Raw genomic sequence first — 25489 nt, 5'->3', positions numbered from 1 at the left:
ACTAGTCCCGTGGTTCTCAGCCCTGGCTGGATTTTAGAATCTCCTGGAGAGCTTTTAAATATTCTGATGCCAGAATAAGTAAAGCATTATTGAAGAAGAACAAAGTCAGAGGCCTCACACTACCTGACTTTAGAACCAACTATATTATAAATAAAAAAATAAAATAAAATAAAATTTTTTTTTATTTATACCACCATGGTAGTCAGAAGAGCCTGGTACTGGTACAACAACAGCTACATAGACCAAAGGAACAGAATTGAGAGTTCAGATGTAAATTCATCCACCTATGAGCAGCTAATATTTAACAAAGGCCCGAAGTCCGTTAATTGGGGAAAAGACAGTCTCTTTAACAAATGGTGCTGGAATAAATGGATATCCATCTGCAAAAAAATGAAACAAGACCCATACCTCACACCATACACAAAAACTAACTCAAAATGGATCAAAGACCTAAATGTAAAATCTAAAATGATAAAAATCATGGAAGAAAAAATAGAGACAGTACTAGGAGCCCTAATACATGGCATAAACAGAATGCAAAATATTACTAATAATGCACAAATACCAGAAGAGAAACTAGATAACTGGGAGCTCCTAAAAATCAAACACTTACGCTCATCCAAAGACTTCACCAAAAGAGTAAAAAGATTACCTACAGACTGGGAAGAAATTTTTGGCTACAACAAATCCAATCAGTATCTAATCTCTATCTACAAGATACTGCAAAACCTCAACAACAAAAAGACAAATAACCCAGTTATAAAATGGGCAAAGAATATGAACAGGCACTTCGCCAAAGAAGACATTTAGGCTGCCAACAGATACATGAGGAAATGCTCATGATCATTAAGCATTAGAGAAATGCTAATCAAAACTACAATGAGGTATCATCTCACCCCAACAAGGGTGGCATTAATCCAAAAAATAAAATAAAAAATGTTGGAGAGGTTGTGGTGAGACTGGAACACTTATATATTGCTGGTGGGAATGTAAAATGGTACAGTCACTGTAGAAATCAATTTGGCACTTCCTTAAAAAGCTAGAAATAGAAGTACCACACGAGCCAGCAATCCCACTCCTTGAAATATATCCTAGAGAAATAAGAGCCCTCACACAAATAGGTATAGGCACACCCATGTTCATTGCAGCACCGTTCACAATAGCAAAAAGGTGGAAACAACCTAGGTGCCCATCAACAAATGAATGGGTAAACAAGTTATGGTATATTTACACAACGGAATACTACATAACAATAAAGAACAATGAATCCTTGAAACATCTCATAACATGGATGAATCTGGAAAGCATTATGCTGAGTGAAATTAGCCAGTTCCAAAAGGACAAATATTGTATGAGACCGCTATTACGAGAACTCAAGAAAAGGTTTAAACACAGAAGAAAACACTCTTTGATGGTTACAAGGGTGGCCAGGGAGGGAGAGGGGTATTAGCTAACTAGGTAGTTGACAGGAGTTATCTTAGGGGAAGGGAAGGACAACACATAACACAGGAGAAGTCAGCATAACTGAACTAAACCAAAAGCTAAGAAGTTTCCTGAATATGACCAAACACTTCGAGGGACAGAGTAGCAGGGACAAGGGTCTGGGGACCATGGTTTCAGGGGACATCTAGGTCAATTGGCATGACAAAGTTTATTAAGAAAATGTTCTGCATCTCACTTCGGTAAGTGGCGTCTGGGGTCTTAAAAGCTAGCAAGCGGCCATCTAAGATACATCAGTTGGTCCTAACCAGAGCAAAGGAGAATGAAGAACACCGAAGACACAAGGAAAATATGAGCCTAAGAGACAAAAGGACCGCATAAACCAGAGACTCCATCAGCCTGAGACCGGAAGAACTAGATGGTGCTTGGCTACCACCAATGACCGCCCTGACAGGGAACACAACAGGGAGTCCCTGAGGGAGCAGGAGAAAAGTGGAATGCAGAACTCAAATTCTAGTATAGAGCAGGCTCAATGGTCTGACTAAGACTGGAGGGACCCCTGAAGACATGGCCCCAGACTTACTATTAACCCAGAACTAAAACCATTCCTGAAGCCAACTCTTCAGACAAAGATTAGACTGGAGCATAAGACATTAAATGACACTCATGGAGAGTGTGCTTCTTAGTTCAAGTAGATACATGAGGCTAAATGGGCAGCTCATGTCCAGAAGTAAGATGAGAAGGCAGAAAGGGATAGGAGCTGGTTGAATGGACATGGGAAATACAGGGTAGAAAGGAGGAGTGTGCTGTCACATTATAGGGAGAGCAACTAGGGTCACATAACAATGTGTGTGTAAATTTTTGTATGACAAACTAACTTGAACTGTAAACTTTCACTTAAAGCACACACAAAAAAAATTCTTATGCCAGGACTCCACCACAGAGATTCTGATTCAATATCTAGGCTGGTGCATGCAATGTGCATTTTTATTTTGGTTTTGAGCTCTCCGGATGATTCAAATCTACAGGCAGGTGGAAAACCACTGTTAGCAATTCTGTGGTGACACTTTGCCACAGGTGTCGTGTGGAAGATAGTAAGGTTACAGATGTGGTGGCCAGGATCTTCTATACTGTGGAAAGGGAGAGAAAGGCTACATTCTGAAAGATCCTATTGAGGCAGTCTTAGTGTTACACACTTTTAGCCTATGTGTGGAGGCATGAAGCTGTGATGGTAGTATAGAGAGAGTATGTTGAGCCAAGGGACACAAGTGTCTGGTTTTGTCGTTGAATCACTTAGCCTTTCTCAGCCTGTTCCCTCGTCCGTACAATAAGGGGACTTGACTAATTAACCTCTAGCGCTCTCCCTCACTGGCCTACAGTTTAATGTCTCATCAGTGTCTCTAGGTCTCTATTTTCACATATTTTTTGAAGTATAACCCAAACTAATTGCTATTGAGTCAATTCTGACTCACAGCGACTCTATAGGACAGAGTAGAACTGCCCCATAGGGTTTCCAAGGCGTAGGGTTTATGGAAGCAGACTGCCATACCTTTCTCCCATGGAGCAGCTGGTGGATTCGAACCATTGACCTTTCAGTTAGCTGCTGAGTGCTTAACCACTGTGCCAACAAGGTTTCTTTTTTTAAAGCATAACATTTATAAAATAAATGTAGATAAATATAAAAAAATAAAACAAGAGCGATACATAACCCCAGAAGATCAGTGTGTATCCTCATATTTTGTTGTACACCATTCTGCAGTAGGATACCTGTGTTCCTAAGAAACCTCATGTTCCTATAAAAAGTCCATTGTAAAAGCAGATCTTTCAGTGTGAAAAAGGGGCCGCAGACTATATTCACAATAAAAAAAAAAGTTTTTTTGGTGTAGGAATTTTAATAATAATAGCTTTTGTCAAAAAAAAAAAAAAAAAGTACACATACGCACACACACAATGTGCGTGTAAACACCACAAAACCTTAACATCCTTGAGCAAATCCAAGCTAGATGGGTTATATCGCACTTTTGTTCAGGAGTGTGGACTTAATTTCTGTATGGCCACCGAAGCTTTTTAGCTTGTATAGAGGTAGTCTCTAACTTATAACACATTCGGTTGCGATGAACCACGCTTACAGCTGTCTTTTTTTTTTTTTTTTTTTGGTACATCTTACCATTAGTAATGTGTATGCCTTCAAATATATCTAAGTTTATATGCAATGTTTCCAGCCCCCAAAGACAAAAATTGGATTTATAAAGATACTGATAATAAAAGACAATAATAATGAAAAAAAAATGAGATATTTGACTCACGTCAGAACCAACTTAAAATGGAATTGGAACGGGACCCCGTTGTAAGTTGGGGACTACCTGTGTTTTTTTTTTTTAATTATTTTTAGTAAAGCATAACAACAAATTGCCATTTTAACCATTTTTAAGGGTGCAGTTCAGGGACATTAATTAGTCACTATTTTGTGCAACCAACACCACCACCAATTTCCAGAAGCTTTTCATCACCCCAGCAGAAAACTCAGAATCCCTTAAGCAAGATGCAGAAATATACAAAGAGACAATCAAAATGGCTTTGTGGGGAAAGACCTCCAGATACAGAAGGGAAGAGAGAATCTCACTCCCCAGTGCTGCTTCTGAGCCCCTTTGAGAAGGGTGGCCCCTTTGGGGTGGTAGCTGGGGATTCCAAAAGAGGCTTAAGCAATGTTGGTTTGCTTCTGATTGTCCTGCAGCCAGCTGCGCTGATAGTTATAATATTCTCCCTCCCACCTTCCCCTTCCCCTAGGTCACCACCTATTTGCACAAGGACTACAACAACCTGTGGATTGTCAAGAAACATAATACGAACTCAGGTAATGTGATAGAGAACTGATGCTTTTTGTGTTCTTACTCTGAGCCCTCCTTAACATTTCTCATGCCTCCAAAAGGATATTGAGATGGGCTTTTCTGAGCATTCTTTTTTGACATCTTTATTAACAACAATTATTTGTTGAGCACCTATTGTGTCCCAAGCCCTGTTGTAGGCATAGATAAGCAGTGAGCAAGACAGATAAGCTCTCACTCCTAGAACTGCTGTTTTAAAACCAGATAGCAGGGCCAAGGTTCAGACTTAGTCCAGGAAAAGGTTACATGGGCATGCTGCCAGGGGCTTGTGAGTAGCCCCAAATGAGGGCACATCGCAACTACTCTCATTTCTAATGTGGAGGACTCCCAGCATGCAGTGCAGCCCAAGTTATCTTGATAGGATAGAGTGCTGCCCACTGGGCATTCCTGGACTGGGACAGTCATTTGGAGAACTGAGGGCCTGCCAGCCCTGTGGCTAGGCTTTGGCTAGGCTGGTACTTGGAGGCTCACTTAGATACCTGCTGAGCTGGCCCTAAGTGGCCTGGGCAAAGCTACCCTAAAGCAGACCTATCAGGCTCTCAGGGCTTTATGACAAGGGTGGTATTGGGACCTTTCTGTCTTTGGTCAGATAGCTAGCTACCTGCAGGCTGTGCCTTCTGCTACAGCTGAGGAGAGAACAGAGGGCATTTCTCATTACCTTCCCAAGCCCCTGCTGATTGTCCTATGCCAAAGGTATTCTCTGTGACGCGTCAGTGAACACCACCTGGCTGAGGCTGTCCTGGGTCAACAGCCCACATCTAAATTCATCTTTTTTGTTCCTTTCCCCACCCCCTCCTACTGCTGTGGTTTTTAGACAAGAAATGCGACACACACAACCACTATCTTTGCATCCTGCTCAGTAATATAAATTAGGACAACATTGGGCAAGGTCTATTTCTATACCTTTATGATATTAGTATTGATTGCATTTGATCCAACAGGCCAAACATAAGTGGTCTATTACAATAAGCAGTTCTTAGGGAAGACACAACTTTGCTTCTAAAGTCATGTGGACATGAGCCAAATCTCTGAACATACCTGGTCTCTTATTCTGTGTGGCCTCTAGGTTAAAATGTTTGCATTTTACCCACGGGACGAAGGGTTTGTGTGAAAGCAGATGAAGTTATGTGCTGTCGAGTTGGTTCTGACTCCTAGTGACCCTACATACAACAGAACGAAACACAGCCTGCTCTTGCACCATCCTCATGATGTTGCAGCCACTGTGTCAATCCATCTTCTTGAGGGTCTTCCTCTTTTTCACTGACCCTCTACTTTACCAAGTATGATGTCTTTCTCCAGGGACTGATCCCTCCTGCTAACGTGTATAAAGTGTATGAGACGAAGTCTCGATATCCTCCCTTCCAAAGAGCATTCTCGCTGTACTTTTTCCAAGAAGGATTTGTTTGTTCTTTTGGCAGTCCATGGTATATTCAATATTCTTTGCTAATACCATAATTCAAAGGCATCAATTCTTCTTCTGCCTTCCTTATTCACTGCCCAGCTTTTGAATGCATATGAGGCAATTGAAAATACCATGGCTTGGATCAGGATCACTTTAGTCCTTGAAGTGACATCTTTGTGAAGGCAAATAGCTACAAGAATTTGGGATGTGGGAACTGCGTAGACTGAGGTCTTTGTGTTTTCTTTGGCTATAGGACTCCCCTCCCCCACCCCAAGCATATGAAATAAAATTTTCTTCTCCATTGACTTATTGATTTGTCATCTTGCTAATTAAGCTTTTTAAGAGGCCTTAAATGGCAGCATAGGAATGGGCATCTCTGCAGTTGAGTTTTCTAATTCTCTCAAAAACCAACAATTTGCACCGGCAAATTTATCTTTCTTGACCTTGATCTATTTATGGAATGTTAGTGTCTCACTATTCAGGACAGAAATTTGCAAGGATCCATTCTGTGTTGCTATGATTACCATCAGCTCCTTTTTCATGTCATCACCGTTCTAGATCCTGATTGGTCTTGACTTCCAGATGGTACAGAAGTAGTCCTTTTTTTTTTTTTTTCCATAATTTTATCATATTCTTGGCCTCACACTTAGCAAGAGACAAGATAATCACTGCCAGAATTTGCAGGATTTATCATTTGATTTTGAGGAGAGCTGGGCAAATGGTCATTTGCATGGAATTAATTTTTGGAAGACTATATGACTACTAAAATGAAAATCTTATTTAACTTCCCAGTTTAAAAATCCTCTAGTGGGGAGGTGGGGCCAAGGTGGCAGAATAGCCAGATGCTTCCGGCGATCCCTCTTACAACAAAGACCCAAAAAAACAAGTGAAATGATTATATTTATGACAAGCTAGGAGCCCTGAATGTCAAAGGCAAAGTTAGAAAACGGACTGAGCAGCAGAGGGAGGGAGAGACAGTTCAGAAGTGGAGAGGAGTTGCAGGACCTGAATCACCAGGATCCCTCAGGCACCATTCCTAGAAGAGGCTGTGGGGGGCTGGTAGTAGTGTTCAGCTGCAGTTGCCTCAGGGAGAAGCAGCCCAGTCGCACAACCTATTCACACCTCTGGAACAGTACTCTCGGCAAAAGCTGAGTACTTGTGTATATTTTACTGCACCCCTCACCCCCAAGCCGGCTTCAGAGGCTATTGATTTCCCTGGGCCTGAGATAGGCACTGTTGAGTGACTGGAGTCATCCTCCAGCCTTGGAAAAGGAATAAATTCTCAACTGGGGGGAAAAGATAATTTGCCACTCCACTAACCTGAGGAGCTCAGGACAGAAGTGGCTCCTGTCCAGGCATTAACCGCCCATGGACTTTGAGTACGTTTCCCCTCCGTGTGGACCTGTGTGGGGCTATTTCAGGAGAATAGGCCCTTGTTGGCAGACTGCAGCTATTTCAGCTGGGCGGTAGAGAGGTGGGTGTTTGATGTTTGACACCCCTTTGCCTATTAAACAAGGTCCTCACCTACCCACATCAGGGGCCTAAGGACTGGTGGCTCCACTCAGGTCACCCAGCCACCTGCAGCAGAGGTCCAAGGATAACTGGTACCTCCCAGTCGTTACAACCAAAAGCGTTGGGTGTCCATGGTCCATCTGCAGAACCCAGCCACCTGTATGCTCTAGGGAAGAGGGACACGCTTTTCTCAGAGATACTTTGGGGACAGTTCTCAGCTCTCTGCCTTGTTCAGAGCATGACCCCCTGCTGCAACCAGATACCGGTACCTACACCCATCACCCCTGCCCCTCTAAGACTGTAGGACAGAGCCTGCACCACATGCTTGATGACCAGCTACCTGGACACCTGAGCTGAATCCATACAAGAAAAGTGAGTAGACTGATATACCTGATGACAGCTCTAGCCATCTGGTCACAGGACATCAGAATTTCAAAGTGAAAACAATCAAGGTAGCTCACTCAAGCAACCCCATTTGGGCATATCAAAACAAAACAAAGCAAGGAGCTAGGATACAGTAAGCAAACATAAACTAATACAATAACTTATAGAAGGCTCAGAGACAACAGTCAATATCAAATCAATAAAGAAACAGACCATAATCACTTCAACAAGCTCTCAAAACAAAGAATCAAGGGATCTTCTAGATGAAAGTGCCTTCCTGGAAGTACCAGATGCAGAATACAAAAGATTAATGTACAGAACCTTTCAAGACATCAGGAAGGAGATCAGGCAATACGCAGAACAAGCCAAGGAACACAGATAAAGCAGTTGAAGAAATTAAAAAGATTATTCAAGAACATAATGAAAAACTTAATAAGCTGCAAGAATCCATAGAGAGACAGCAATCAAATTCAGAAGATTAACAATAAAATTACAGGATTAGACAAGTCAATAGAGTCGGTAGAGCAGAATTGAGCAAGTAGAAGGCAGAATTGGTGAGCTTGAAGATAAAGCACTTGGCACTAATATATTTGAAGAAAAATCAGATAAAAGAATTTTTTTTAAAAATGAAGAAACTCTAAGAATCATGTGAGACTCTATCAAGAGAAATAACCTACAAGTGATTGGAGTACCAGAACAGGGAGGGATAACAGAAAATACAGAGAGAATTGTTGAAGATTTGTTGGCCGAAAACTTCCCTGATATTGTGAAAGATGAGAAGATATCTATCCAAGATGCTCATCGAACTCCACATAAGGCAAATTTTAAAAGAAAGTCACCAAGACATATTATAACCAAACTTGCCAAAAAACAAAACAAAACCCACTGCCGTTGAGTCGATTCTGACTCATAACGACCCTATAGGACAGAGTAGAACTGCCCCATAGAGTTTCCAAGGAGCACCTGGCGGATTTGAACTGCAGACCTCGTGGTTAGCAGCCGTAGCACTTAACCACTATGCCACCACGGTTTCCATACTTGCCAAAACCAAAGATAAAGAAAAAAAAATCCTCTAGTAGGGCTTCCATGCCTGTCAGCAGGGGTGATTACCTAATAGGCAAGGTAAGGCCAGTGCTTACCTTGCTTACCAGATCACCTGTAGTGAACAATTTTACATAGATTTTTGATGAGGTGAAATCGTTCACTACATATTAGTAAGTAAGCATAAGTAAGCCCGTATTTGCCTTGCTTACCGGGTCATCCGCCCCTGTCAGGGAACATAACTTTGAAAACAGGCTTTGATTCTGTTGGAAGGTGCTTTGGGGCTGGGAGAGAAACAGATGCCAGCCATATCTAGAAGCAGAATCTTTGATGTGGTAAAAAAATGGGAAATTGTTCACTACAGATGATCTAATAAGCAAAGTAAGCACCGTGCTCACCTTGCCTGTTGGATGATCTGCCCCTGCCTGTCAGATAAAGGCCAATTTCCCTAGCCTAGCATCTACAGTCTGGCCCTGCTTGTTGTTCACCACCCTCATCACCTATTCCTACTGTCCTTCCTGGCCGACCCATCTGGCCATAAGAAACCATTTGCCATTGACCAAATGAGTTTTGTTCTTTCATAGGTGTGTGCCTTTGCCCCACTTGTTCACCTGACACAATTCTCCCCCTTCCTTAAAGTCATTTCAAGCACCATTTCTGGGACACCCTTTTCTAATCCTCTGAGGCAGTTAGGTGCCCTTCCTCTTTGATCTCACATCACTCTGTTAGTACCTCTAGCACATACTACCAAACCAAAAACCAGATCCATTGCAGTCAAGTCGATTCTGACTCGTACTATCATTGTTTGATTACTAGTAGGCTGTCAGTTAATACTGTGCTAATGAATGAATGATTTCAGGTATCAATGCTTGTTTTCTCGGCAGATCCCCTAGATCCTTCATTGCCAGTGGAGTTTGTGAGACATGGAGACATCATTCGACTAGAACACAAAGAGTAAGTAAATTTGCTGTTTGAGGTAAATGAGTAGACTAGGCCCCAAGGGTAGGGAGTTCTTTTAAGCTAGAGATAAATAGAAGTGAAATTTGGATGAGGATCTAGTAAAGAGAACAAGGCTGCTGTGCTAAAATGGGAGAACCATTTTATGAGGATTGGTGACATTAGCAGGCCACCTTTGCCTATTCTGGTTTTGGGGAGCTTTGAACTTTGAGGGTGCCTTTCAGTTTCCCTTTTGCTAGAGAAAAAAAAATTGAGTTTATTGGAGCTTCTTAAGTGGCTACCTTTAGAAAGATCTGGGAGTCTCTTTCCATGAATATGACAAGTTAGTTTATTTAATTAATGTCCTCACCAAGAATGCCGGGATAATATAAAAGCATCTTTTTTTTTTTTTTTAAGTTTTTATTGTGCTTTAAGTGAAAGTTTACAAATCAAGTTGGATTCTCATACAAAAAATTACAAACACCTTGCTATATACTCCTAATTGCTCTCCCTCTAATGAGACAGCACACTCCTTCCCTCCAGTCTCTCTTTTCATGTCTATTTGGCCAGCTTCTGACTCCCTCTACCCTCTCATCTCCCCTTCAGTCAGGAGATGCCAACATAGTCTCATGTGTCTACTTGATCAAGAAGCTTAAAAGCATTAGAGAGCTGACAAGATAGTATGGAGTTACCAGGCCAAAATTTAAGTGAAAGGGGAAATTCAGAGAAAAAAATGGGACACTGGAACCACTTTTGCCTTGATCCCACAATCTTGAGTTTTGATTCTTTATTTAGACTGCCTCTTGAGAGGAGGGATTTCAAAGTCAAAGCTCTAGGCTTACCCAAAGTGGTAAATTTAATGTGATCTTTCCCCATATTTGGAACCCCAAAAGGCCACATCTTCAGGGTATGAATGAACTAGAAGTAAATCTGCCCTATCCACCTATCTCCAGGGAAAGTTACTTTGGTATTGAGAAGTGGGCAGGAGACTATCCCTAGTTCTTGAGAAGTTGTAGCTACCAGTTGGTCCTCACATGGATTTGTAGCCTAAGCTCCTATCAACTGCATGGTCTCAACATTTTCAAGCTGCGCATTTAAATTAATATGATCCTAGACTGGCAGTGCCTCCTAGGTGCCTGGCTAAACACAAATGCAAATCCGCCTTTGGGGATGACATTGTCACCCATTCCCAGAAATAGATTTTCAGCAACAACGAAGAGTACACAGTAAAAATGACTAAGTACACAAGGAAATAGCGCAGGAGCCAGCAGAAAAAATGGACAGTAGAAGTAGCTTTGCAAAGATTTCATGTACTGGAATTACCAGACACAGATTTAAAAAACTCATGGCTGTATGTGTATAGAAAAAAGATTAGCAGTGGTTTTCGTAGCCAGGGATTGTGGATGCTGGTCAATGTTATTTTATTATCACCAAATATATCTTACCAATAAACAAAATAACATTTTTACAATGAACATTTTTTACTTATATGATACAGACAAAAGTAAGTTATTATAAAAATCAAAATAAATAAAAGCTAAACCTTCCTCCCTGCCGCAGATCCCCGCTTCAAAAAACTGGCGATGGGAGTAGACTGGGAGTGGGGAGGTTTGCCTGCCTGAGGATGCATGTAGATTGGGAGGTATAATTTCTTTTCTCCCCAAACCTGCCTCAACAGTCAGCCTAGCAGAGTGCTTCAAAGCCACCAAATGTGTGAAAGCTGCCTCCCACCCCCACCCCACCCCCACCTGAAGGCAGCCCCTTTCTTGGAATGTAGTCCAGTACTCTTACCATCTGTCCCTCCCGATTTTGGCTCTTCTCCAGTTCCCTGGATATTTTTTGTGAGTAACTAGGCAAGAAGTTCCTGATATGTTGTATTTCATAGTTTAAATTTTAATTTTCCTTATCCTGATAGCTGACTCTGAATATTCTTGGTAAAAGAAGCAGCATTGTACATCTCACTCTTTTCCTCACCATAACTCCAGAGAATCACTTCTCTGTTTTAAATTTCAGGACTTCACGGAACTTGCACAGTCACTATCATGAGGCACCCCTGACCCGGAAGCACTATCAGGTCACTGGCTATGGCATAGTAAGTGAGCAATCAAGGTGTGAACAGGGTGTAAAAAATTGTGGGTCCTGGCTCAGGGCCATGTGTCAGAACAGTCTCCCCAGAATTCTGGAATGTTCCTAAGGATTGGAGGCTGCACAGCAATGCTAACATTTGGGAGCTTTTGGCTAGGCTTGCTGTGAGAAAAGCAACCTATGTGATCTATCTGTCCTCATCTCATTTCTCCCATAATAACTATGCCATTTATATATTCTGACACTTAATAAATGTCACATAGGAATACTGTTTGGGTTCCTTTTAAAAATCGCATGGGCCATAGAAGCCAAGGGCCTCCAATATGGCCCCAGATGAATATGTAAATTTATCCTTTGCCAGATCCCAAATTCTCATTGGCTTTATTTTTAAGCATCACTTCCCTGATCTGCAGAGGGGCGTTATCCACGTGAATTTTGAATTTTTACTGCCTCAGGAAGATGCAGTTAATAGAGGAAGCTCTATGAGTACTTATGGCTTCTGGAGTAATTTGAAGACAAAGACTAGTGGGAAACTGTTTATGACTGTTAGCTACATCTCCTTCCAAGGGCTTTGATGCTTCAATAAAGATTCTGGGTTCCATAAGGTAGATTTCCCAAACCTCTTTCTATTTACTTGTCCCATATTGTACTAGAGCCAAGACTCTTTTTCTTGTGTGCATCTCCTGAAAATAATTAGACACAACTATCTTAATTTTTAAAGCACAACACCCAGGCCAGACTTTTCTGGCTTAGATGAGTAAGTATCCAGATGGCCACAGTAATGGATGTAAGTGGCCCAAATTTATCTCTGTTGGCTCAGGCTGGTGTCTTGAGTTTGATGGTTTAAAAGGAGAAACGTATTTAGAACTTAAGTTCCAGTCTTATGAAGTGAAGAATTGGACTTCTGGCTGTAGAAGTTATACTGCCCTTCTTGGGTATAATAATGATTGCTGGGCAGTATTAATTACTTGGGATAATTACGTGGCCCGCTTCTTCCCTTCCCACCGCATTCATGGAGACTGGTTCAGATTGCTTTGGTCTTTGACCTTTATAACGTGGGGGCATCTTAAAGTTGCCTATGCTTTGACCATCTTCTTTTTCTGACACCTCTTCTCTAAAGTCGTCTTGCTTTCACTGTGGCAGAATGGGACAGGGGACTCAAATGATTTCTGGCGGATTGAGGTTGTAAACAGAAAATTTGGAAACCGGATCAAAGTGCTGAGAAGTCGAATTCGCCTTATCCATCTGGTGACAGGTTGTGTCCTGGGCTCCTCAGGAAAGGTCCTGCCCAAGTGGTAAGTCTTTGGGGTCTTGATGTACCAGTAAAGGCTCATGGAAATGAAAGCTTCTGGGAGTATACCAGACCTTCCATCTCCCAATGATCAGTGTTCATCTCATGTTTGTTCTTAGTGGTAGATGGAGGGGAAAAAATCATCAGGTATGTACAGAGCACAGAACTCCAGGGTAGCTTTGGTGTTTTATGTGTTCTGATACTTGAACATTTGTACATCCAGTTTGTGGTAATAACTCACTGGGTCTATGTCTCTTTCTAAATGGGAATATGGTATTCTAGGCTCTTCCTAGGATAGTTAGGATACACAAGTATGAGGTTGGAAAAAGAAGAGTCACTGGGTTGAAAAGAGAAAGATTCCATAGGTTTAAAGGCAATAGATAAACTCTTGGTGGATTTCTGATCTCCTTTTTAAGGAACATGGTGACTGCTTTTCACAGGGGCTGGGAGCAGTTGGAAGTTACTTGCACTCCATACCTGAAGGAGACCCTCAACTCTATCTGGAATGTGGAGGACCATTTTAATCCCAAATGTGAGTGAGATCACTTCCTTGGCTGGCTGACAGGAAACATAAGTAAACCATGTTTTAGAGAAATAAACCTTCATAGACTCTGTTGCCACTTCTTATCATTGCCACTTTCTTCTTCGTCTTTTAAATCTAATCTCTTCCTATAAGTTGTCTGTACCTAGATAAGCCAGCTCCTTTTTCTCCTCATCTACTCTCTCCTTAAACTCTTTTCCCTAAAGTGACCAAGGATCTCACTTGGGGCCAGGGCTAGCTGCCTCTCCTCATTTTCCTGGCCTCTCACTGTATTTGACTCTTCTCCTCCTTGCTGCCTGAATACAGGTCCATCCGTCCCGTTTCCTTCTGGATTCTTCTATCTCCTGAACCATGGGTACCCCAGCCCCACTCCCACCCCCACCCCCAAGGCTTAGAGCAGGCAGGTATTTCCCTTTATCCCCTTGTATAGAGTTCCATCTTTCCCTACCTCCAGCCAACACTTTTACAGAAAGCAATGTCCACAGCCCTGATCTGACCCCTACGTCTATATGCCCAGGCTCCACTTTGACACTTTTACTTCAGTGTCATCTTCAACTCAATAAGTCTTTGGATTCATCATCTGTCCTCCTAAGTTAACCCCTTCCTCATGCTTGATTTCTTCTTGTCTCCATGGCTCCTACTTTGTTCTTCTTACCACCTAATCTAGCCAAACCAACTAACTGATTCAACAAACTAAACGACTCTTTACTGAGTGTGCCAGGAACCTTGCAGGGCCCTGGGGATGTGTTGTTGAATGAGATAGACTGTGAAGTCCCTGTCCTCACAGACCTTTGGCCTAATACGACTGAGCAGCATTTGAGCCAGTATCAAAGTGAAGGCTGACAGTGTCGAGAGCTGTGGGAGCACCAAGGCAGGGAGGCCTTGTCATCTGCTTCCTCTGTATTTCTCACAGTGTCCAAGGAGTGTTTAATACAAGTGGGATAAATGATCAAGGATTGGGCCAATCTTTTGTCCATCTCCTCAGCTCTCACCTACCTGTTAGTCACCTGGTCAGGAAGGCTACCGTTGGACTCTGGTGGGAATGTGGATGCAATGAACAGACAGACTGTGAGGTGATAATATACGACAAAGGCTTTTTCCTGTCATTTCTTTTTCCAGTGCCAAACATCAGCCTGGACGTGCTGAAGCCCAGTTTTCCTGAGATCTTGCTGGAGTCCCACATGGTCATGCTCCGGGTACTGTGGCCCTTCCCATGCTGCAGGCTTCTCTAAGCTCTTAAAAACCAAACCCCATGCCATCGAATTGATTATGACTCATAGCGACCCTATAGTCTTAAGCTCTTGGGCGTCCATAAATTTGGCTCACAATTCAAGAGCCATGGTTTAGATCCACTGCCCCCTTGTGGAGAACTTTGAAAGTGTCTTCATTTACTGGTTTACTTGATCTTCAAAGACATCATTTCACTTATCACAGAATGATGACGATGGTGATGATAACAGTGATACCAATGAAAATTTATACTGCTCTTATGTGACAAGCACTGCTCTAAGCATTGTATATATATTCATTCATTTAATACTTATTATGAACCTATGAATATTTTTATTATCCCCAGCTTACAGATGAGGGAACTGAGGCACAGAGAGTTTAAGGAACTTGCCCAGCTAAGTGTAAGAGGTAGATCCAGGCTTCAAAGCCAGCGTGACAGGCTTTCAGAGTCACTACTAAGTTACCACTACACTCCTCTGTCTCGAAGCACTGAAAATCATAGTGCTCTTGGTAGACTATCATGAAACACTGATACTTCATTCTATCATACGAAATTGGGATCAATTTTATTGGTAGGTAATCTAAGGACCCCTGGTGGTGCAATGGTTAAGCGCTCAGCTACTAACCAATTCAAACCTGTCAATGGCTCCGAGGGAGAAAAGACCTGGCATCTTCTCCTGAAAAATTACAGCCTGGGAAACCCTACGGGGCAGTTCTACTCTGTCCTATAGGGTCTCTATAAGTTGGAATCGACTTGACGGCACACAACTACAAATCTAAGTGTATCTTTTTATGCAGCATAAAATCCCAACCACGAGCCCACTCATGTTCCCAGAGAGAAACAAACTATTTAGAAGGCATGGTTGATTCTTTTAAGCTTTTCTAAGACTTGTTGTTTGACCTCTCTCTGTCCTTTTGTCACCTGCTATTGCTCAGTAGCTGACAAGCAGTCATAGCATCAAAGATTTAAGAACAATTGAGAAAGGGAAAAATTTAAATTGGGAGAACTCTATCCATTACCTTAAATTCATTAGCTGTAAATTGGGGAAGGTGCTAGTCTGGTGTGGGTGAAGCCCCTAATCTGACTTATGGGAACTCAGTGTTCTGTAGGAAAGGTGTTTAAGAACCACTGGATCGCAAGCATGATTTTCATTCCACCCCAACGGCTGCAGGGAGGTGTATCATTGGTATTTTACCTCTGGTGAGCCACTGTCAGATGGGCTTTTCTAGAAGCGGTTATGCAAGCAGTGCTCAGTAAATATAGTGGGCTTATTTCACCAGATTAAATAAAAAATTCATATTTTGTCATTTCTGCACATTGAAAGGTGATGCGTTGACATTAAGCAGCCTCTGGGTCACTTCTTGTCTGACTCTCTGCTTGTAGCTGTCACTATGGCCTGATGACACAGCTCTTTTGAATATCTACCTGTCAGTCATAATAGCATTCTAGGTCTGGATAGAATTTTAACACTAAGTCTAAAGAATTTCATTTTTTTTTTCCTTCATTATCTAAAAAAAAATAGGTAGAGACAAAGAAGAAATGGGACATTAGAGACTTTTTTATTTAACTGATATGGAGTCAAGGAGGGAGAGAGCACAAAAGTGAGTCCCAATTACAGAAACTGCAGGGAGAGTGCTCTCCTGCAAATTGAGTGGAGGGCCTGAGGTCTGGATGGAGAAGGCTGGCTTGCCTGGTGAGCTTAGCTGGAAGGAGCCCACTCTAGATTTTAAGCATAGAGAACAACTTACAGATGTATATGCCTATAAAGGCTATAGAATGCTTCCTCCTTCCATCTCTTGGTTTAGTAAAGGTGCTGGATTTCTCAGTTTAATGTAGTCAGTAGGACCCTTGGCTTATTATAGCTCTGACTGGAGTCCCCAAGTTTGGGACTGAGCTGTATGGCTTGAAGGAATTGATTTCCCTCAGCAGCAACTCCAGTGTTCTAGAGTGATTCCTTCCTCGTTCTGAGACCCTTCAGGTGGCCATAGTGGTTTGGGGGCTGTGCCCCTTTGTGTCTGACACCCCCATGGCACTTTTGACCCTGGGAGCAACCCAGCATCATAGGGATGCCTACTAACTATTCCCAACCCCTCAGGGGGTTGGATTAGTAAGGCACTGGGTGGCAATTCACTTAACCAGACTTTCTAGATCTTTCTTGGGCTCCATCAGTGGCTCTCTCAACCTAGGCCAATTAATTTTGCCTTCCAGGGAACATTTGGCAATGTCTGAACACATTTTTGGCTGTTAGAACTGAGGGGTGGGGGATGTGCTGCTGGCATCTAGTGAGGAGAGGCTGGGAATGCCAAACATCCCACACTGCACAGGACAGCCCTCACAACCAAGACTTATCCAGCCGGAAATATCCATAATGCTGAGGTGGAGAAACCCTGACCTACCTCTTAGCACCTTACTCCCCTTCTAGGGAAATGCCCTCTCAGATTGTCCTGATGATGGGGCTGAGACCAGTCCTGTGGTTAGTGTCTGGGATCCTGGTGCTGTTCCTTCTTGCCACGTAGAAACAGGCTGCTGAATTAGAGGGCTGTGTCTGGGCTACAGTATGCATCTCAGCAGGCGTAGTATCAGCCAAGGGTGATAGTGTGTTCCTGGAGGGCAAAATAAACTTTCCGCTTTTTACGTGTAAAGCACAGGCATCTGTACGGCACATAAATAGATGTACAGTATAGCCTGGTATTAAAATTTTATGGGGAGGTGTAGGGGAAAAATGTCTAAAAAGGCTCCTGGGGGTGGGAGGGCAGTCATGAAAAGAAAAAAAAAAAAGTCAAGGAACACTGGCCTAAAGTAATGTTTTCCGAGTCCGGGCCCTCTTCAGAGTTTCCCGGTTTCTGTTTGAAATTGGCCTCTCACACCCCGCTTACCCCCTTTTTGACACCTTATCCTTGGCCTGGAAGATGGGTATGTTTTCTGTGCCCATGGGAGATAGGTCCCTCATTCCCTGTTGTCATCTTTGTCTCAAGCTTCGAAGGTCCGAATGGCCGGTCTCTGCTGGGAAATGGAGGCCTGCTTGTTTGGGGGAAATAAGGTGATTGTTGTAGGCAGGCTGGCAGGCTGGGAATGAGCACCTGATTTTCTTACAAAGGAGGGAGGGGAGAGAGGGTGGCTCTGACACTTGGCCACATATCAGAGATATTTGGCCTCCCATTTCTGCCAGCCTTATAGGTCTCTGTCTAATGTCCTTGTTTTTTTTTTTTTTTTTTTTTTTTGCCACCATCCTGCAGGGGAACAATGGCCTCAAACCCAAGGATAATGACTTCACATCCAAGCCCTGGCACTGGCCTATCAACTACCAGGTAGGGCCCGAGGTTAGAGCTCCTCCCAGGAAATGGAGACAAGAAGGAGACCATTGAGATTTGGGGCGGAGGGGAGATGTGCTGGAGTGGACAGATGAGTGTGGGATGGGTTGGCCAGAGACAGGGCTCTGTTTTCTGATTCTGACCCAGCCTTCCCATAGAGCTCATGTAGAATTTGCACCTTCTGAGCCTCTGCCCCAACCTTCCTGTCTGGAAGGTGACCAGTCTCCCTCCCCTTGGAGGAATGAGGACTGGGATGAGCTAGACCCTGGATCAGCAACGTATTCTCTGCCCCACAGGGCCTGCGCTTCTCAGGTATCAATGACACGGACTTCCGAGTCTATCTGCTTGGCAACCCAGTGAGTGCCCCGTGCCTTCCGATTTTGGCCTCAAGCATTTGCCTGCGGAGAGCCGCTGCTGTCCTCTCATCCTGCTGTTCTCATTTCCACACAGGTGGTTTGGTGGCTGAACCTTTTGAGCATTGCCCTCTACCTCCTCACGGGGAGCTTCATTGCTGTGGCTCTGCAAAGAGGGGTCCACCTGCCAGCGGAGGTGGAAGGTCAGGTTCCTGGGCCATCCCTCCCCTGATCTGGCCACTGGCATGATACCTACACTCCTGGGGGAGGGCTGGCCGGCCTGCGAAGAGGGCATCCTTTGCCTTCACTGCCCTCCTCTCCCTTCTCCTTTGCTCTTAAAAGCTAACAGTCAACAAATGCCCAAGTGCTGTGTTAAGCATGTTACATCCTCCCAACAACCCTATAGGATAAGATGTGATTACCCACATTGTATGGATTAGGAAATGAAAGCAAAAGAGGTTAAGGAACTTGTCCTACGACATATATCTTGCTAGTAAGTAATAGAGCTGAGGATGGAATCCATAGTCTGACTTCGGAGCCTTCACTTTTTCTATTTTTAAATAATATTTTATTGTGTTTTAGGTGAAAGCTACACAGAAATTAGGTCCCCCTTTAACTATTTTTATACAAATTGTTCCATGCCATCGGTTACAGTTTTTACAATGCGTCAGCATTCTCATTATTTCCATTCTGTTTGTTCTGTTTCCATTGATCTAGCTTCACTTCGCCTCCTTGCCTTCTCATCTCTGCTTTTGAGTAAATGTTGACCATGTGGTCTCATATAGTTGATTGTTTAAAGGAGCACATTACTCACGGGTGACATCGTTTATTTTATAAGCCAATCTATTATTTGGCTGAAAGGTGACCTACAGAAATAGCTTCAATTCCAAGTTCAAAGGTATCTTAGGGCAATAGTCTCAAAGGTTCCTCTAGTCTCTGTCGGTCCAGTATGTCTGGCCTTTTTTAGGAATTTGAGTTTTGTTCTACATTTATCTCCCATCCTATCCGGGACCTTCTGTTGTGTCCCTGGTCAGAATGGTGGGTAGTGGTAGCCAGGCACCATCTAGTTCTTCTGGTTTCAGTTTAGAAGAGGCTGTGGTATGTGGGCTATTAGTCCCGTGGACTGGTTTTTTCTCTGAGCCTTTGATTTCCTTCATTCTCTTTTGATCCATAGGAGTAGAGACCAATAATTGTATTTTAGATGGCTGCTGTCAAGCTTATAAGACCCCAGATGCTGTTTACCAAACTAGGGTGTAGAACATCATCTTTGTGAACTATGTTATGCCAGCTGACTAAGCCGTCCCCCAAGACTATGGTCTCAAGCCCCTTGACCCAGTACACGAATCCAGCGAGTTGTTCGGATGTGTCTAGGAAGTCTCCATAACTGTGCCCCCTCTGTGGTTTGTTATATATGTGGGTATATATGCAGTACATACAAGCACGTATATACTTATGCCTACAGATTCACCTATACACACACGTCCATTTACTCGGTTGGGCCTTCCTATACATATATATATATCCATATCTACCTATGTAACCACACAGGTTTTTTGGTCATTTTTACAAAATTGTATATGCGATAGCATTTACCGAAATTGTCCCTCAGACCCTTCACTTTTACCTATATGCTATATACAGAGCTGTCCATCTTTTTTCTTCTGCCCCTTCCTTGTTCCAAGGTCCTGTTCTCTAGTGGGGCAGAGAGGAGCCCCAGAGCACATGTGTGGGTTCCCATCCTAGTGCTGCCCCTGGTAACTTTAGTGGCTAGACTGTAGGCCATAGCGTCTGAGAAATCGCTCATAGTCCCAGACATGCCCCCCTGCCCACCTCTGTCCTCATCTCTGCCCCCCACCTATACCCCTGTCTGCCACTACAAAGGCCTGTGGGGCAGTGAAGAAGCAGGGGTTGGAGGCAGTGAGGGAAGCTGTCAGTAGGGTATGTAGGATTATGGTTTCTGTAGAGTCTGGGCTGCCTCCTGCTGGTGTCGAGTGCCTCTGCCATTGGTGTCGAGACCTCAGCAGTTAGGTCTTGACCAGGGCTTTCAAGATCCAGCAGCTCCAGGTCTGCTGCTCTTCAAGTTGCTGTAGGGTTGTTCGTGTTGGGCCAGATGAGGGAACGAGAGACCCAGCTCGGCGATATGGCTTACTCAAGGCTGCACAGCAAGGAAGAGGCAGAGTGGCCTAGAGCCCAGGACCTCTGGCCTTTCGTGTCCTCTGACTGGGACTGTGCTGCTTGGGATCCAGGGCTGTCCCAGGTCCTGCTACGAGGAGGCGGTCAGGCCCTGCTTGGCTGGGTGCTCCATTACTTCCCGTTCTTCTTGATGGGCCGGATCCTTTACTTCCACCACTACTTCCCAGCCATGCTCTTCTCCAGCATGTTGACAGGTCAGTGCTGCCACCTGGATTTGGGTAATAAATATGGCGGTGGGGGTGGAGGTGGGGGGAAGAGGCTACCATGGAGCCGCAGAGCTGACAGCCAATCTTTCTCCTTCCCTGACGTGGGGTGGCTCCTTTCTGTTGCACCCCCAGAGTCATTCTCTGACAGGCTGGTAGGGTTTCTCTTCTCTTTACTAGGGATTCTGTGGGACACGCTCCTGCGGCTCTGTGCCTGGCGCCTGGCCCCCTCCTCCCTGGCCAGGGGCATCCATGTAGGGGGAATCCTGAGCCTGCTCCTGGGAACTGCCTACAGGTGAGCAGTCCCTCCCCCCATGCACTCAGGGGTGCATCGGCCCTGGATGCATTTTGGAATCATCTGGGGCGCTTAAAACATACCAGAGATGCTGTTCAGTTGGGCTCAGGTGGAGCCCAGTTACCGCAGTTGTAAAATCTCCCCCCGAAACCCACTGCCGTCAAGTTGATTCCGACTCAGAACAACCCTACAGGACAGAGTAGAACCGCCCCATAGGGTTTCCAAGGCTGTAACCTTTACAGAAGCAGACTGCCACATCTTTCTTCTGCGGAGCAGCTGGTGAATATGAACCACCAACCTAAAAGCTCCCCAGGTGACCCTAATGTGCCACGAGAGCTCTGTGTTCTTACCTTCTGCCAGTGGTTCCCAGTACACCTGAAAGCGTACCCCTCTTTAGTCACAGTGGCTTCCTACCAGCGCAGCACTGAGTGGGGTGAGGGAGAGAGGCTGGGCAGAGTGGGAGTGGGGTGTGTGGTTGGCTCAGAATCCCTAGAAGGAGGGTATGGTTGGGAAAGCCACCCTTCCCTCCCCTCGTCCTTGCTGGCTTCCCAGATCCCCTGGTTAAGAATCCCTGATTCCTTAGGGATCAGACAGGGACAGAAAAGCATGAACAGGGAATGGTGGCGTCTTGGCTTCGAGGGTTAAAACCACATTTTAACAAACACTCTGGGCCAGGCAACCCATGACCAGACCCCTGGACTGTGTTTTTTTTTTTTTTTTTTTTGTAATTCCTTCCTGGTCCTCTTGGACCAGGGCTCTTTCCTTTATTGTCATTAAGCCAGCATCTAGGCTTTCCAACTACAGTATGTCCAGTGGCAAACTCAGACTGGTGTGGGGGTGGAAGGGATGCACTTTGTATGTTGAGGTCTGATGGGCTCCAGCAGGCAGGGCTGAGTTACAAACTCTAAAAGGCCCCTACTTCAGCTGAGGCCCTGGGATGCTGACAGCTCCCTTCTGAATTCTCTCTCACAGCTTCTACCTCTTCCACCCTCTGGCTTACGGGATGGTTGGTCCCCTTGCCCAGAACCCCCTCAGTCCAATGGCAGGGCTAAGGTGGCTAGAATCATGGGACTTCTGAGACTACTGGAAGGACTCCACCCTGGATCCAGGAACTGCCTGGAGACAGCCAGGTGTGGAGCCAGTCCCTGGGCCCTCTTGGCTGTGGAGGAAGCTGCCCAGGAGCCTGAGGACCTCTGCTGCCTGCCAGGACCAACTTCTAGGGGTGAACTCGGAGTGGATTTAGGCCAGCACTGGAGAGAGCCACAGCTGGGTCTGCAGCCCTGTGGAGATGCCACAGCAGGGGTGGCTGCACAGCCAAGGACAACGTCTCACAGGCCCGTTTCCCTGAGTGTGTGACATGAGGGAGAATGAGTGTGCAAGAGGGTGGGTGTGAGAGTGTAGGTGTGAGGGTGCATGTGTCCATATGCCTGTGGAATGTAGACCATGTGACTGTGGACAGCTGAATGTCATAAACTCCAAGAAACAGTCCAGGGCTGCAATAATTCATTTGGTATTTCTTCATGTTGGCTTTGGTTCGGTTTGGGTTTGTAAGATCCATCAAAGGTTCTCTGACCTATAAGAGGGTCCAGGGCTGAGAGTACAGACACCACCTTGGGGTATCACCAAGGGCAGAGCAGACAGACCGTCAGTGCCTGCTGCCGTCCTTCCTGTAGACAGACAGTGCCTCTGAGCAGGAGAGCAAGCCGGCTGAGCTGCAGGACCCATCTCCCAGCTGCTTCCCCTCAAGGTTGCTGCTGGCAAGTCTCCTTTGTGGCAACTGGTGGCCAGACTTCCTGCCTGGGCCGTGTGCAGAGGACTGAGCTCCTCGGCCCTGGCTCCTCGCTCTCCGGGGATAATGTCTGACTCCCTCAGGTTGTGGGGGAACGGTATCCTAACCATGGCTGTGCTGTGTCCCCGGACCTGTGTGTCAGAGGCTGCTTCTCTGCCATCCCTTCTCCTCTGCATCAGGCCTGGCCAGGAGGACCAGGACAGATGCAGTCTACTGATTGCTGGGCGAGCCTTTGGAGACCCTTGCTAAACAGTGAGGCAGACAAGAGGGAGGGAGGGCAGGGAGTCTGTGTGGGTCTGGGCTGGGACCCCGGGGGGTGCTGGGGTATGGGCACTCAGGGCTGTCACTTGCTGGGCTTCCCCAGCTGACAGCCCCTGCTCTTTCACTCCATTGGCATTTTCCCTTCTGTGTGTCCCTATTTCTCCTCTCTTTTCCCAAAAGACTCAGAGCACCTACAAATGCATTACAGCTTCTTTTCTCGACCACTTTGATGCCCAAACAAGAAGCTCAGCACTGTTCACCTTCCATTTCCTTCTGAAATGCAAAGGATTAAGAAAACACTTGTGTCAGAACCAAACCAGCCCAAAGGCAGCCCCTCAGCCTGCATCCCTCCTCCCAGTGCACAGAGGACTGTGGTGCTTCAGGGCTTAAAGATGGATCTCTGCCACACTCCATCATCCCTCCCCTGTAGTCCCCACCAACCCTGACAAGGTCAGAGCTCTTTAGAGCATCTTCGGGAGACGGTTGCCACGGAGACTGGAAATTGGCCCCAGAGACAGGCTGTGCTACCCACTGGGTGGTGGGGAGGGAAGCTTCTGGGCCATGCTTGGAGTTCAGACCAACCGTCATTAATGTTAATAGAGGAAATGCAGCAATGTCAAAAGCAAGGCAGGCTGGTTAATTAGATCTGGGGCCTGATGACCTCCCTCTCCCAGGGCTACAGCCCTTTTGACTTCCCCCAGCAGGAAGCCCTGCCTGTGTGCTGAGTCTGGGCTGCTTGTTTAATTGCATTTGTGGAAGGGAGGGCAGCAGGGATGGAGAACCTCCGCCCACCCCTCCTCCCCACAGGTGGAGTTGATTTCTTCTGACTGGGTGGGGGCAGCCATCTGGGTGGCTCTGCTGGAGGTAGAATTCAGGAGTCTGTTCTTGGCTCTTCGTGAAAGAGGTGGCACACAGTGCCATCCAGGAGGTGGTGGATGTTCCCTTGTGCGTTCTTTATTTCCCGATATGAACTTGTTGAAAGGGGGCAGCCACTCTGAGAGGGTGAGGCAAGGAGAAGGCTCAGGAGCCTTCTGCCCACTAATTTGGCCACACTGGGCACAAAGGGTTCCTCTGTCTCTTCCACTTCTTTCCTCCTCTTCCTCCATGCCCAGGCTGGCAGACACATCTCGGGGGACAGGGCCACATGGATTCATGTAGCTTCAAACTCTCAGGCTCTGTTATTTGGAAGGTGCTGGGGTGAGGGGCTGCTCTGAATATGGACTCCAGCCCCCAGAGATCAGCAGAAATATAACATGCCACGGACTTGCGGGTGGACGCAGAAGACACTTGTTAGTCAGCCCAACCTCCAGCCAGCTTCTTGAGCCACGTTATATATATATGTATATAAAAGGTTTCCAGAGATGATCAGAGGCCATTTAGTTTTGTAATAAATAGCTCTTGTTTTCAACACCATGTTGTTCTTGTTGTACTTAATTGAATCTGACTTGTCCTCTGGCTCCCTGAAAGTCCTCCCTAAGAAGAAGAGAATGTTTTGAGTTTAAAAACCATTCCATTGTGTCTCGTGTCTGAGGCCACTCTAATGCCAGCAGAGACCCTGGGCTGGCCCCATGAGCCTGGTTGCCCAGGGGACATTTGGGCCTTCCCATGTACATGGTTACTTGAGCCATGTCAGTTATTATTCATTTATTTAAACTTATTCCAAAATAAGGAATATTATTTTTTCTCATTTAACTTCCCCACGCAATATAGAAAGGAGCAAGAGATAGTAACAGAGCTGTCCACTTCTGAGACAGCTGAGTGGCCCAGCATTGTAGTAACTTGCTTAACAGAGCCTCCACCCTGACAGGAGTCCTCTGTTACCAGGACTTGATGTCAAGGGTCTGCAGGAGGGAGTAGCTGACTTGAGCGTTGAACAGAAAGGTGGGGTGGGGGGGAGTAGCACTGCACTGTGAAATCCATGTCTTCTAGGCTGTCCCCCCCACCCCCAATTTAGGACTAAGGGTAACTGGGGGGAAGACAGAGTGGGTCCTCTGGATCCTCAGGAGATGGGAAATGCCAAGGACATTCAGGTTAGAAAAGGACCAAATACTGTCCTTTGAATGACACTGCTTGGTTTATAAAGTCCCGACACATCTGTGACATTTAATCCTCATAAAGCCCCAGTGAAGTCAATGACGTTTTTATCTCCATTTTACCCATGAGAGATTAAATGACTTACCTCAAGTCTCCAATTAGTAAATGGTAGGGCCAGGAATCAACTCCTAGCTGAACTTTTTCTGCTTCTCCCTCCTGGTGCTGGGACTAGAAGCACCTTCCCAGAACAACCTGGCAGCCCTGGACCCTCTGGGGAGAAGATCTGACCTCAGCCTGGAGGT

General features: G+C 45.2%; 1 protein-coding gene across 3 annotated transcripts in view; it reads left to right on the top strand.

Annotated features, from left to right (window-relative positions):
- Positions 1–23145, top strand: part of POMT2 (protein O-mannosyltransferase 2) — a 58029-nt gene extending 34884 nt beyond the window's left edge. For all 3 annotated transcript variants that reach the window (XM_049899725.1, XM_049899722.1, XM_049899724.1), the window contains 12 exons: positions 4228–4294; positions 9549–9618; positions 11614–11692; positions 12829–12980; positions 13417–13508; positions 14637–14713; positions 17985–18056; positions 18356–18415; positions 18510–18615; positions 20659–20799; positions 20989–21103; positions 22076–23145. In XM_049899725.1, the coding sequence (XP_049755682.1) occupies positions 4228–4294; positions 9549–9618; positions 11614–11692; positions 12829–12980; positions 13417–13508; positions 14637–14713; positions 17985–18056; positions 18356–18415; positions 18510–18615; positions 20659–20799; positions 20989–21103; positions 22076–22181 (1137 nt within the window). In that variant the 3' untranslated portion in view covers positions 22182–23145. The remainder of the gene's footprint in view (positions 1–4227; positions 4295–9548; positions 9619–11613; positions 11693–12828; positions 12981–13416; positions 13509–14636; positions 14714–17984; positions 18057–18355; positions 18416–18509; positions 18616–20658; positions 20800–20988; positions 21104–22075) is intronic.
- Positions 23146–25489: the final 2344 nt, after the last annotated feature.

The sequence above is a fragment of the Elephas maximus genome, chromosome 10 (genome assembly GCF_024166365.1).
Source record: "Elephas maximus indicus isolate mEleMax1 chromosome 10, mEleMax1 primary haplotype, whole genome shotgun sequence".
NCBI lineage: Eukaryota > Metazoa > Chordata > Mammalia > Proboscidea > Elephantidae > Elephas > Elephas maximus.
Note: the sequence above shows the minus strand (reverse complement) of the source record. Positions and strands in the feature narration are given on the sequence as shown.